General features: G+C 46.5%; 2 protein-coding genes across 17 annotated transcripts in view; both read left to right on the top strand.

Annotated features, from left to right (window-relative positions):
• Positions 1 to 2,738: 2,738 nt before the first annotated feature.
• LOC122386331 (deoxynucleoside kinase-like) lies at positions 2,739 to 9,186 on the top strand. 5 transcript variants are annotated; one of them, XM_043375432.1, is made up of 4 exons: positions 2,739 to 2,823; positions 6,863 to 7,074; positions 7,385 to 7,563; positions 7,996 to 9,186. In XM_043375432.1, the coding sequence occupies exons 1-4, from the start codon at positions 2,802 to 2,804 to the stop codon at positions 8,354 to 8,356; spliced, it is 774 nt and encodes a 257-aa protein (XP_043231367.1). In that variant the 5' UTR covers positions 2,739 to 2,801; the 3' UTR covers positions 8,357 to 9,186. The 5 variants fall into 5 exon arrangements, with proteins under 5 accessions (XP_043231367.1, XP_043231365.1, XP_043231368.1 ...); XM_043375430.1 differs by lacking the exon at positions 2,739 to 2,823 and adding an exon at positions 5,889 to 5,940; XM_043375433.1 differs by lacking the exon at positions 2,739 to 2,823 and adding an exon at positions 5,911 to 5,944.
• A 490-nt stretch (positions 9,187 to 9,676) lies between these two features.
• LOC122386325 (ras-specific guanine nucleotide-releasing factor RalGPS2-like) overlaps positions 9,677 to 13,039 on the top strand; it is a 32,182-nt gene continuing 28,819 nt past the window's right edge. For 3 of the 12 annotated variants that reach the window (XM_043375421.1, XM_043375412.1, XM_043375408.1), the window contains exon 1: positions 9,677 to 9,774. The gene's annotated coding sequence lies outside the window, so the exon portion shown is untranslated. Of the gene's footprint in view, positions 9,787 to 13,039 lie in introns of all 12 variants that reach the window. The other 9 variants (XM_043375409.1, XM_043375415.1, XM_043375405.1 and 6 more) reach the window with 9 other exon arrangements.

Here is a 13,039-nt window from a genome sequence, read left to right as displayed (position 1 = left end):
TAAAGTTCATTGAATTAGCCATCAACCCATGGGGCAACGATCCTTCAGCGTAAATGGAAGTGGTCTAAAATTGACATTTTCTGAACCGTTGCACTTGCGTACTCTTACCATATGGGGTGTGTAAGAGTACGCACGCCAGGCGGGTGGAGTACGCAAGCATATGAACACACACCTATGCAGCTTGCACTGTCCAAATGCTTAACTTCAAACTCAGAAGGCATTTAAGTTAATTCTAGTATCCAAAAAGAAAAACATAAAATAAATCTTTCAAGTCTATAAATCAGGAAATAATCATGTCGTGTGTTTCTTTAAAAAATGCACAATCAAAAAGGTCAATAACTCGTATTTGGAAGAATTTCGGGTACGCATCTGCATCACAGTGCTCCATTGATGACATACCTACAAAACAAACGTCATTGAGCGATATATTAATAATTCTATATTTCTGTATATTCGATTTAATGTATAATTCTGCGTACTCTTACCCTCCTGAACAGTGCGTCCTCTTACCGTACATGCAATTCGCGCACAAAACAACCCCGAAACGTTGTGCAAAACTTCGCAAACAGAATATTGCACTGTACAGTATTTCCCCAGATAACCTCACAAGTTTCCCACAACAATCACGGAAATGTACCTTATCTCAACTGCCAAGTATCAAAATTATTGTACTATATCATAATAATATCATAACGCTCGAAAATAATATTCATCGCCTTAAACTCAACAGCGTCGCCGCTCAACGCCCACGTTCCGTTGGTGACATGCACGCACTGGTGGCTTCATGTCACTTCATGAACTCGACAAACCCGCGTTGCTAAGCAACCGAAACAGCTGATGCGTACTCTTATCGCCCGCGTACTCTTACCCGCCCTTACCCTATGTAGGTGCACGTAGACCACTTCTCTGACATATGTTCTGGTTTTTTCGATACACTCAAAATTTTGGATTTTATAATTATTTTCCCAAAAAAGTCAGCTTTTTTAGAAAAAAAAAATTGGGCCAAAATCCAAAATTTTCAAAAAAACCGAGATAGCCATTTGATAGACAGAGTAGAATCACGTATAACCCTTTTTGTTACGTCTTGATTCCTTTAAAAATGAAAATGTTAGCGGCGTTTGAAATTTTGCCGTTTTTTAGGCGAAAATGGCGAACATGACGTCACTAAAACGTCAATTTCTCAAAAAAAAAATCCGACGGATTTCGCTCAAATTTACAGGGAACGTGTCCAATTGATGTATGATAAGGTACTGAAAGTTTGACGTCGCTGGCGTAACGCGTTTAGAAGTTATTGGCGAAAAACGGGAGGGGGCAGATTCTGCCCCTCCCCCCAGCGGGGCGCGGGTTAACAACTTAGCAGCACTAAGATCCAGTCTGACACTTTGATCTGACACAATGGCCAGAGTGGGAAGCAACAGCGACGCACATTAGACAGGCACCAGAATCGCGTGGTAGTCGGGAAGCAACAGCGACGCACATTCGGGAGGCACCAGAATTCGGGAGACACCGAATCAGCGGCAGGCAGCACCGTCGCGTCGGCACCGGGATCCCGCCGCGGTGCTGGCAGACGGCCGTCGAATACTGAGGTGAGCCAACTCGGTACTGGGTCAGCACGCCAGGAATGAACGGACGCGCGCTCCGAGCCACCGTGGTGCACCGAGGGCAGTGCGCGCGGCATAGAAAACGGCCGCAGGTGCGTCACAGAACGGGACCAATTAGTGAGAATCGGTTTTTAGTTTGATTCACAATTACACCAATCTATACAAGTGTTATAAATAAGCGATACGTCAGGCGGCAACGTATATCGAATCTCAACCGATCGTCCTTTTTGCGACACACCCCTCCCTCCACCAGCCACAGGTATTCCCGATAGACCACCGCGTGGCGACCCGCGCTCAGCACAGGTCAGACGAGACCGGCCACGTGGGCGCTCGGCGCATCGATCCCGACACCGCGCCCCGGGCCGACCGGGCGGCACGGAGCGCGTGGCCGCGTGCCACCGCCGCCGCCACCGACACCGGCCCGCGTCGGGAGCAGCCAGCAATTCGGCAGCGACGGCCGTGAGGAGCAGGGGAGACGCGGGCACAGGTGCTGGTTTAAACCAGTGAGAGCCGGTATATCGGGGGTCAGATCGATGAGCCATGGGGTCGGCTAAAAGCTGCCATTTGGATGCCGAAGACGGACCATGAAGTCGGTCGCATGAAGAGTCGCACCGGCTCACCCCACGCTATTTTCAGACTAGCTCATGGTCCAACCAAAGACCTTCATGACAAGCGGACATGATGCATTCCACAGAAGCCCGTGAAATTCAAAGACCTAAGGAATCACAAAATGGAAGGAGCGCCACCCAGTTCCGAACCGGCTCCCACGTGGCACCACCCAGCCGGAAGGCCAGATCGAAGGATCGAAACTACCGTCCGAGCAACGGCAACAACAACATACAGGAACATCAGAGCGGCAGCACGGTGACGGAAGTTCCACTAACACACCCGAACTCCCACCCCTGCCGGCCGCCGGCAACTCACCTGATCCCGGCGCGTGTGGTGCTGACCTGACCCGCTGACCGCGCCTGGACCGCGAGTGCCGCCGGCTCCGGCGCACGGCCCCAGCCCCGGCCGCCGGCGCGCGCCTCCCCGCCCCCCACATCGATACCGGCGCCCGACGGCGCCTGCGCCGGAGCCGGCCGGCGCGCGCCGCCGGAGGGAGGGGCTGATGCAAGGGGGTTACGCCCCGTCTAGCTCGGCGGCGGATGGCGGCGATGGCGGCGGGTCACGACGGGTCGCGGCGCCGCGCCGGTCGGGATGGCAGGCGGCCGAGTGCCAGGTAAGTGGGAGCACAGGTGAGCACCGCCTGATTGGAGTCAGGTGCGGCGGGGGCGGGAGGCAGATCCGCTCGGCAGCCCGGCACGGCGGCCGGTACCTGTGCTTTGTACCAGTTACAGCTGACGCTACGGCCCACGCACGCAACAAAATGGACGATAATCTGACCTTCAGAAGAGTGGGTCACTGCAGTCTGGCAAACGTAAGAAAAAAGAACGGATTGAAAGCGCAACACTTTATCGATGCATATGACTGAATACACAATTGCCTACTCGTCCCAAGAATCCCTTCGCCCAGGAGGGAACATTCATCTTGATCTAAAAACGTAAACGATAAGCACCTTAAATTCAATCACTACGTACCTACATATTACAAGTTAGTTGACGTGTGCTTCCAAGCGCCTTACCTACTTTCTTCCTTTTTTCTTCTATTTACCAGACTATGGTTGCATGAATATGGAACAAAAATCGTTATGAGCTGTTTTTGTCAATAGACGTAATTTTAAATACAGAATTGTTTAACAATCAATAGACGTAAACAGTAAACATCCCTGCTACGAGTGGCATCACAAAGCGCCACTGATGTAAAACGCCGTATAAATGTGTACTGCGGCACAGCGTAGTTTCAGGCGCTGAATTTCACTGCCATCTATCGGCAATTATAAAAGTACGGGTAGGCTTATGTGGCAGGCGGCAGTGCAGAGTCTCAATAAAATTAACTTATCATTGCTGTGTCAACCATCGACACTGGCGAATCCAGAAAGGCAGTCTTTGACGCCGCGTTGGTGGGGCACACCCCCAAAATTGATTCTCCAAATTCCAAAAAAAAAAATATCGGATTAGAATTCCTTTCACACTACTGCGCAATTAAACCTTTATTTTCTTCTGATAAAAGTTGTTAGTTTTTAGTTTTATCCTAGGAAAACCTAAATTTTTCGTCGATTTCGGGCGCCTGAGTTCGCCAGTGACCGTCGAAGCGTAGTTTTAGGCCTTGCTCGAAGTTAAATAGGTATGACCATTTTAACAGGCATAGGTAGTCCGGGGCTGCGGAGTCTATGGACTTTTTTGGTGACTCCGACTCCGACTCCGTCTTAAAAAATCGACTCCGACTCCGACTCCAGCTCCGACTACCTCCGACTACAGCTCCGACCTTTCAGTCCATATGATAAGTAAAGTATGGTAAAGTTCATGTCGGAGATCTTTTTATCTTGTCTGAAACGATCCTCTCGTTTCACCGCCTTACTTTGCAAATATTATTTTAGTTAATATGCAGAACTAAAAGCAGATTCTGTCGCAGCCGCGACCTTCCGCTTTTTTTTCTTTTTGCTGAAAACGCTCATCCAGAACAGAAGCATCCTTAGCTTCTACAAAATATGCTGTGGAAAGGTAAAGAACGAGAATAGGTGTAAGACATGCCTTTGGACCATGAGGAGTTAACTCCGACCCCGGAGTCGGAGTCGGTAAGATTCTGGTGACCCCGACACCGACTCCGACTCCGCAGCCCTGGTGGGCACTAAATTGTGGGCGATTGGCATGAGGGCACACGATTGACGGTCAGATAAGGCAGTTGGCAATAAATGTCTTGAGCCATTGACTACCTACACCGGAATCCCAGGCAGGTCAAGGCCTTAGGCAGGTGCCCAGTGTAATTTTCATGTCTGTTTGACTCGACAGGCCTGGGTCATTCTGAACTCGCTCAAGCACAGTTCCCCTCGGCCCTCGCCACACCGAGGCTATATATTTACGGAATATACATAAGTGCTACGGACAAAAGTACGGATCGCAAATGTCACTAATGGCGAATGTACGACCGCAAGTGTGCGCAGGCCAGAAGTACCTATCGCTTTGTTTTGTTGAGTTAGGCCCTTTCGGTCTGACAAGACCATTTCAGAGGGATGAGAGGAATTAGGGGGACACATTGGTCTGGACAGGCACCCTAGTGAGTCACCGGGGCTGAGCCGTCCCAAAGGACAGGCCGACCAGCCCCCAGCAGCGGGCTTGGAGCAGCGGTGCCGCTCCAAGGGAGCAGCCCGCATGAGATAAAGTTGCCTGTCCAGCCCGGACCGGAGGTTGCGGCGTGGAGGAGAAGGATTTCAGTATCCTGAGGATAGATACGACGGAACGGGTATGACCTATCGCAAATGCTCGCACCGCGCACGGTATTACAGAAGTAGGAATGGGACAAGGAAGGAATGAGCAACTAAGTAAAGGACCTTAGTTCTTAGCCTTAGTTCTTAGCCTTAGTTCCCCCTGAGACCTTAGTTCTCCGCCTTGGTTCTTAGCGCCACCTGTCTCATCAATATATGCTTTGCAGCGCCATCTGTGTACGTAGCAGAGAAGCATCGGCAATCGACCCGAAACACCAAGCCGGCGGGGTGGGAAAAGCCCGTATCAGGAGTGTTTTGCCAGAAACGAGAATGATTTAATGATTTATCCTTCCAAAAGTTCATCAATGCAAATTCTCAAGGCCATTTTCTGAGCTCTTGAAATAATAATAATCGTTGCCCCTATCTATTTATACAGAATGATAGGCTGAATGTCTGCATCAAAACAAATTGAACATAACTCATACAGGAACACTTACCTGAGATGTCAATCTCGTTAAGTCTTGCAGCGTATTCAGGTCATAACTCAAGCCTAGTTTGAGTTCGAGTTGAAGTAAAGCAATGCCGCAATGCAAATGCAGTGGCTAAAACAAAAAGATTAGATGTTCATATTTCAGTTCCTGGTAGTCACATCCCGATAACTTCGTGTTTTTAAATGTTTTCGTTGCTCGAAAGTTGCAGTATCTCACAAAAGTAACGCCGGTTGAATAATTTATCAACATATTGGCAACAATTTTCGTAAATAATTCGCACGCTTGTTCGCACGTGTACTTATTCGAATCCAACAATATATTTACATTACATAAGATACCTGTTCTCACAACACAGCTACGATTATGGCTCTTAAAAGTTTAGCCAATGAAATCTTGTATATGAATGAATTGAAATTTTGGTCCCTTACGATTGGTCAATCGTAAAATAGTAGATACCAGATTTTCTGCATTTGAACGGCTGCTCCTGCGTCACATATGAGATTTTGGCGCCAAAGAAGGTGGGTTGAAGAAATCACGGTGGATGGTGGGTAGGTACAAAAAGAAATATTTTTCAGAGAAAGTTATCAAGACCTGGATCAAAAAGAAGTGTCGATTTATTCAGAGTTGCATATATGATCACAGCATATTGATGAACAATGGTAAATTTATATGATGGAATTGAAACGAGGTGAAATTGAAATGGCACTGTGGTTCTTGAAATTTCAATTCATCGTTATTTTTGAATTTTGTTTTTGTTGAGGAATTATTTATGCATTATTCTTTTCCTGGTTAGTGTGAGCACTAGGCTCACCTGGTTATAAACTCATGTGGTTGGGGTTCCCATGCCCATTCTGATCCCAAGACAAGGTTAGGAAATATTGAAGGATGTGCAGGAACCCTGATCAAAGGACACCCAGATAGAAACAGCTCGCATGATTACATTACGTATTGTGGCTGGAACCAGGCATCTTCGATGTTGCATTCTTGCTCTCTGTAACTTTTATGGTAACTTCAAAAAGTTACCTCTTAGTTGTAAGTACGGAGGTACCTACCTACCTACCTACCTACCCGCTACCGGCAAGAATAATACCAAGTACTTTGCACCACCAAAGGTACACAGGTACCTACGTAGCAATTTACAACTTAGGGCCCTTGATTGGCCCTTCACAGCTTGATGTCAATGTAACCTGATGCTATGGTACCTACTGCAGGAGCTGATGTGTGACTTAGCCCAACTAGGGCTTTTTACTAGCTCTCCAATAGCATTCACTTTAACTACTAGTTTGATGTCACTCAGTACCAGAACATCTGAGTTTGTTAATGTTTCTATTGGAACCCAATACCATGATATGATACCAGTAGTATCAGGTAGTCATGCTGTGGAAGTACCCAGAAGATGGGCACCCTATCCACCAGGTCATGTGGAGGACTTGAGTTCCCTTCTCCCCCTCCCCCCCCCCCCACAGAGGTGCTGAGGTGGCTGGTGCCCCTGGTTCGCTGGTTTGCCAAGATGCCTGCCCTGCAGCATCCACTATCTCTAGCACCAAGCAGCAAAAAGGATCTCATGCTGGACACTGGTCCAAGACCTTTCACAGTTTCAGTGGAGGGAAATGTTGGCAGTGGCAAGTCCACCTTCCTGAAACACTTCAAAGGATTGGAGGGTGTCAATGTTATAGAGGTGGGTCATTGTAACATAATTTTGAGAGTAGTGTTGTTCATATGGCATTGTCTAACAATGTCTACTCAGTACTTGACTTCCTTGTGGCTGGCATACTAAAACACCAGTGCTCATATTTATTCTTAATATAGTTACAGGACTAAAGAAATGCATATAACTAGAACTGAATGTGATAAAGCATTATGCGTTGCATATTCTTATATACCTTTCGCTTCATGTTCCTTTTATTTTCAAACTAGAAAATCACATCGTTTTTGCATGCTCCAGACAACTGCAATTGCCAATCACAATGGAGTGCTGGTTTTTACAGGAGCCACTGGAGAAGTGGTGCAACGTAGATGGTCACAACCTGCTGGACAAGCTGTACAAAGACCCAAAGAGGTGGAGCTTCCTGTTCCAGTCTTACATTCAGCTCACCAGGCTGCAGATTCATCTGGACCAAACTCCGTGTCGGGTCAAAATCATCGAACGCTCGCTGCCCAACAACAGGTAGCCCGAAGCAATTAAACAACAATTGATTCAATGTGATGATTGTCGTGCTACAGATGAGGCATACCTACTCTGAAGTAATATTACATGCTGCTTTGGTTGTAATATCACCATCAATAGTATGAAACTGGTAAGTTTTTATTTGGACGTACTATCATCACGTTTGACTAATTGCGTTGTTATCAGCCATTTTACGGTGGCCCGGACCTCGATATTCCCCTTTATTTAGTTATTATCCAGCGGCCTCTGCATTGCCAACACTGCGCTGTATGTTTTATGTACGCAAAAAAATGAGTATGTTCGAAGATCGGTTATTTATTTCACCGCCCGAGAACGGGTCGTGAAACACCCATCGTCGCCGAAATCGTGTCCTGTCACGCTCAGTGATGACTCACCCCCCCCCCCCCATCCCGACCGTTCTCCGTCTCGCAGATACTGTTTCGTGGAGAACGCGCTGGATAGTGGCGCCATCTCGGCGGCCGAGCACACCGTACTCGCCGAGTACTACTCGCTGATGGAGCGGCGGCTCGACATCGGCGTCGACCTGATCGTCTACCTGCGCACCACGCCCGAGGTGGTGTTTGAGCGGATGCGGCAGCGCGGTCGCGCAGAGGAGGCGACCGTGCCGCTCGACTACCTGCGCCGCGTGCACCGCAGCCACGAGCGGTGGCTGACGGGCCCGCGGCCGGCCCACTGGCCGCCTGTGCTCTGTATTGACGCCGACCAGGAACTGAAGGACCTGCTGGCGCTCTACGACAAAAACAAGGAGCGCATCACCGGCGGAAAGGTGTAACGGTCGTGGGGGAGCGGCGGGGGGCTGTTTGAGGGCTGTTGACGGTAGGCTGTGGGAGGATGAGCTGCTCGGGGCTGGGTGGGACCGTAGGGTATGCGAGCGATGTGACTACTGGAGGATGGGTGGGAGGTGGGCGGGAAACTGAGCGAGTGCCTTGTACGTAGTGGAAGAGAGGAACCAGATAGGCGGATTGAAAGGGTTAGACTGGCTTCGTAGAATGTTAAATACCCCGTTAAAGAGATAGACCGAATTAATCGAAGCTTTTTGCTCAAGTGAAGCGTGTGTTTGTGACTTTTTTGGCTTGTGCCAGAAAACTTGTGCCACTGTGCCTTGGTGTGTCTTCATAGTGCCGCAGTTCATATCCGAAGTCTGGATGAACGATGCGATAGGGATGGTCCATTGTCACTGAAACCAGTTCACGATATCCGCTCCCATTTGGCCACTGTGCTTTAGCTTTAAGCTGCTTTTCCTGAGCCGATTGACTTGCGGTTGATTTGAAGAATAGCGCGTTGTGAGGGCCGGATAATCGGCCAGGACGCACTTTTCCACCGCATTTATGTTATTTCCTCATGTCCTAGTTTAAGTCAAATAGAGAAGCTTTCTTGATTAGGTTGTTTGTGATTGAATTCGTCATTTAGTGATGAACTGCATTTCTATTTTTTAATCGAATCTTAATCGTTGAACCATGAAATTTGCTCATGGTTGTTTCATAACTCGATATTTGTGAATGCTGTGAGTCCCTCGGATGGCGTATAATCAATGGCATGCCTTTATCCTTGAATACAAATGACATTTTCGTAAATAAAAACAAAAAAGTGCGATTGATCGAAGGACGGTGTCTGTGTCGTTTATGCATGGAATCTTCATGCCACCGCATGGAAGGAAGCTGGCGAATCACCAGCCGTCTCAAATATGTTTCTCGTACCGGGCGGCTGTCTTTTTGCCGTACTGTTAAGCTTTTCTATTGACTCCCATTTTGTTTAAAGTTTAACCCTGGCGTTGTAAAATCCTAACTGATGGTATTCTTGTTTCAATGATGAGATATGCTACGAGTACGAAATACGAATGTGACATTAGGTGAACCCTCAAACAATTCCTGGAATAGTTGTGATAATTTAGATCATATTCGAGGCAAGATAGCACCATTGGGAGAACTGGGAGGCACATTACATTATTCTTGCCAGTCCCAGTTAACGTATGCATGCAATGACTGCGGACGTTATTCGCGTGATGCATGCGATGAAGGAATCCTTAGAGACCGAAGAAGTTTTTCTTGTAGATTTGGTAGCCGAGATGGAATACAATCCTGACGCCAATATTTTGTGGAGACATTTACAACGCAGGCTGCGCGCGCGCGTCTCTTGTGTGTTTTGGGGGGCTCGGTTTCAGTTTATGCGCTTGATCACTGGAAAATGCTGGTATGTGCCGGGGTATGTGCGTTAAATTATCACAAATTATTTTTCAATGACTGTTTTGGTGTGTAACTGCTCTCGTTCAGTAGCTTGAAACTTTATTGCAGCCAATGCAGCCATGAGCTAGCTGCAGAAGCGTTGCTTTTGTGCACCGACAAGGCCACAGTTCAGTAGGCGGAACTATGGTCAAGCGTACCCATTTTCGGGAACGCATTTTCGTTCCCATGTTTGGGAACGATAAACCCAAATATGGGAACGCCATGTAGGCATTATTTAAAACAAGGAAAAGAACCGTTAAATGACGTCCAAAAAATATAAAACGATCGTGAACCGCCTGATATTTGTCTCAATATTGTTGGGAAAGAGTTTGATATTGTAAGGCCCATCGTAGTTTCAAATCGTTCCCCTATTTCTAAAGCAGTCCATCATCCGGGCCGCGAGCCCAAATTTGGGAACGCTCTCGTACACTGGCGCTGCAAGCGTTCCTTATTATGGGAACAGCGTACCCAAAATTGGGAACGATTTCACCGACGCCTTTCAGGGGCTCTTTTCATTAAAGGGACCCTCCCACCTTCAAAAAAGTTAATGAATTGGCATGGAAGTGATGTCCCTTGGTTCAGAAAGAGCGAAAACGAATATCTACCAAATTTCACCGAAAAATATTCACTGGTTTTCAAGATATTAGGCTTTTACTTTTGTTTACTTTTTGGCATCTCCCCTGTTACTAGCGACTTTATTTGGAAGCAATAATTTGGCAGCCTTAAAGTGCGGCAGACGTTGCGCGCAAAGCAGCGTATACCACCACGTGTTAACGATGGTTTTAGTCTAAGATTTAAAAATCGTTAGATCTCCGCTGACGTCACAAATTCTAAGGGGGCATTCCAATGCATTAGCCCCTTAGAATCCGAAAACTGCAAGTTTGAAATTCCATATCTTCGAATTAAAACATTTTTCGATGTTGTGAGTGCCCAAACCGGTATTTGCAGGCCATGGCCACCAATTTGGCTATCTCAACTCAAAACTAATGTTAAGGTGGGAGTGTCCCTTTAACAAGCATCACGTCCAACGCCGCAAATTATTGTTAACGCAACAATCATCAGATGACCTTTCCGGCAAGACCGTCGCATGTTTCGCCCGGTCTTCTGCCCTTTTATTCCCGTCGATCTCGCAGCGGGCACGCCTCCCTCTGCAGGATTACGTAATTCACAACGCTCAGCGATGTTCAACAAGGTCTTCTATACCTATATCCACCGTCCGTGCCGAGGGTGGAGACATGTCAAGCACCTGTCTGTTTATCACCGATAGTTGACGAGTACAAGGAAGTATCCAAAAATTGGAACGCTGAATATGTTACACCCTCAAAACACCTAGCCCCAATGAAAATCTAGTTTTTTACTTTCTTAATGAGTGTAAGTGGCAAAAGGCCTGGTAGGATGGGCACGAGGAATGATCGAAATCAGCATAGAAATTATAAATAAGCCACACAGAGCGACCTATGTAAGAGAAATTCCCCCAAAACGATCATGCTTAGAAACACGGAAGACAAAAACCACGCTCATGACGCTCCTTATAAAACAACGCTAAACAGCTAGCATCCAAATAAAATATGGGGGCATTCCACGTCAAATCGAACAAAAATCGGCTGTTTTGCACCTTACCATCAGCGATTTCATTATAAATTTGTGAGCGAGTTCCTGTTTGGCCCCGGACATTACATTGATGTTTTTTGCACATTCTGACCACAGGTCTTCTAAATATAGGGCATCAAATTTTTACAAAATGTTGCATCTTTATATTTTTGAACGACCATAACTTTGGTTGTACTTGTTTGATTTGAATGAAATAAACCTTACTGTTTAGGTAATTTCTTAAGCATTTGTTTAGAATTGTACCTACTTAAATATATGACCTTGAAATTTGCTTAACTCTGTTCTTAAGCACAAATATTGAAATAGCAAAAAACACGTCACCTTCGATTTGGCTCATTTTCATATATTTTATTGCCTACCATATTCTTAACAACCTGTGAAAAAATTAGAGTGGGCCATGCATAAGTTTTGAAGAAAATGGCACATATGCAAACGTATGTTAGCACGCGCAGTGGAGGGGGAAGAGCGAAGTTCGCCCACCCCTCCTGTTTTTCGCCAATATCTCATAAGATTAATGCGAAATTAATTATGGCTTCCTGTCCAAAATTGAATTGGACATCTCATCGTGCAAGCAATAAGAAAATCGGTTCACAACTGTTCTAGTAATTGCGGTGTAAAGTGAACATCCTGTCGCCGCAGCGACGCGGCGACTCGGCAGCCGGCGCCCGACCGCTACGCGCCGCCTGAATTGTAGACTGTGCCGGGACGGAACGGAACGGTTCCGTCTTTACATCGCGCTCCCTACCGCTGATTACGTTCGATTCGCGTCAAATTTTGTGAGAAGACTAAAAAATGTACAGGCAATCTTATGGTGCAAGAATTTTGAAAATCGGTTGGTAAACAATTGAAATATGAACGTGTAAACACAAAATTGTGATTGCTGCGTTTTCCGCATCGGCCGAGCCCGCCTTGCAGCCGGCGACATGTTACACACATAAAAATATTAACACCGTTAGCGGTGTAATTGCACAGTACATATCTGAGCACTTGAGGAAAGTTAATTTAGTCCCTTCCCCGCTTAAATTACTCGCGCTTCTAAATGAACACCAGGAAGAAGGTAATAGAACACTGTTAGGAGGATTGGGTGTTTTGCTACATGTAGTAAAACACCCACCCCTCCTAACAGTGTTCTATTACCTTCTTCCTGGTGTTCATTTAGAAGCGCGAGTAATTTAAGCGGGGAAGGGACTAAATTAACTTTCCTCAAGTGCTCAGATATGTACTGTGCAATTACACCGCTAACGGTGTCAATATTTTTATGTGTGTACTCTAAGCAGGCCTTTAACTGCCATATTTATTATTGGATTAACTAGAAATTCCCCATACATACTAAAAATGTATGTTCTTTCGTATAGTGAAGATCAAAAGACGTGAAGATATCGTTGCGTGATAATGTTTTCGTTGAATTTACTTCATGATGCATTTCCACACGGCTCAAAATTCACCGCAAAATACAGTTTGCCTGAGACACTTTTACTATGGAACGTGAATGCTTGACTACGATGACTATGCATTTCCATTCTCGCAGAGTTTGGGATATCACTAATCAGCAATCATCCATTTCAGAAAGTGTACACAAGCATGTCTTGACTCTGTCTTTCAAGGTCACGCGCGGTTGCGTG

Source organism: Amphibalanus amphitrite, unplaced genomic scaffold, assembly GCF_019059575.1.
Source record: "Amphibalanus amphitrite isolate SeventyFive unplaced genomic scaffold, NRLGWU_Aamphi_draft 000247F_arrow, whole genome shotgun sequence".
Classification (NCBI taxonomy): Eukaryota; Metazoa; Arthropoda; class Thecostraca; order Balanomorpha; family Balanidae; genus Amphibalanus; species Amphibalanus amphitrite.
The sequence above is the reverse complement of the archived record's forward strand: the minus strand, read 5'-3'. Positions and strand labels throughout refer to the sequence as shown.

Bases quoted from the DNA above. Each gene is read 5' to 3' on its own strand.
- LOC122386331 (XM_043375429.1), top strand. From the start codon at position 5,938: ATGGTGGGTAGGTACAAAAAGAAATATTTTTCAGAGAAAGTTATCAAG. The intron at 6,056-6,862 runs GTAAATTTATAT...CCCCCCCCACAG, and splicing joins CAGCATATTGATGAACAATG to AGGTGCTGAGGTGGCTGGTG. The intron at 7,075-7,384 runs GTGGGTCATTGT...TGGTTTTTACAG, and splicing joins AGGGTGTCAATGTTATAGAG to GAGCCACTGGAGAAGTGGTG.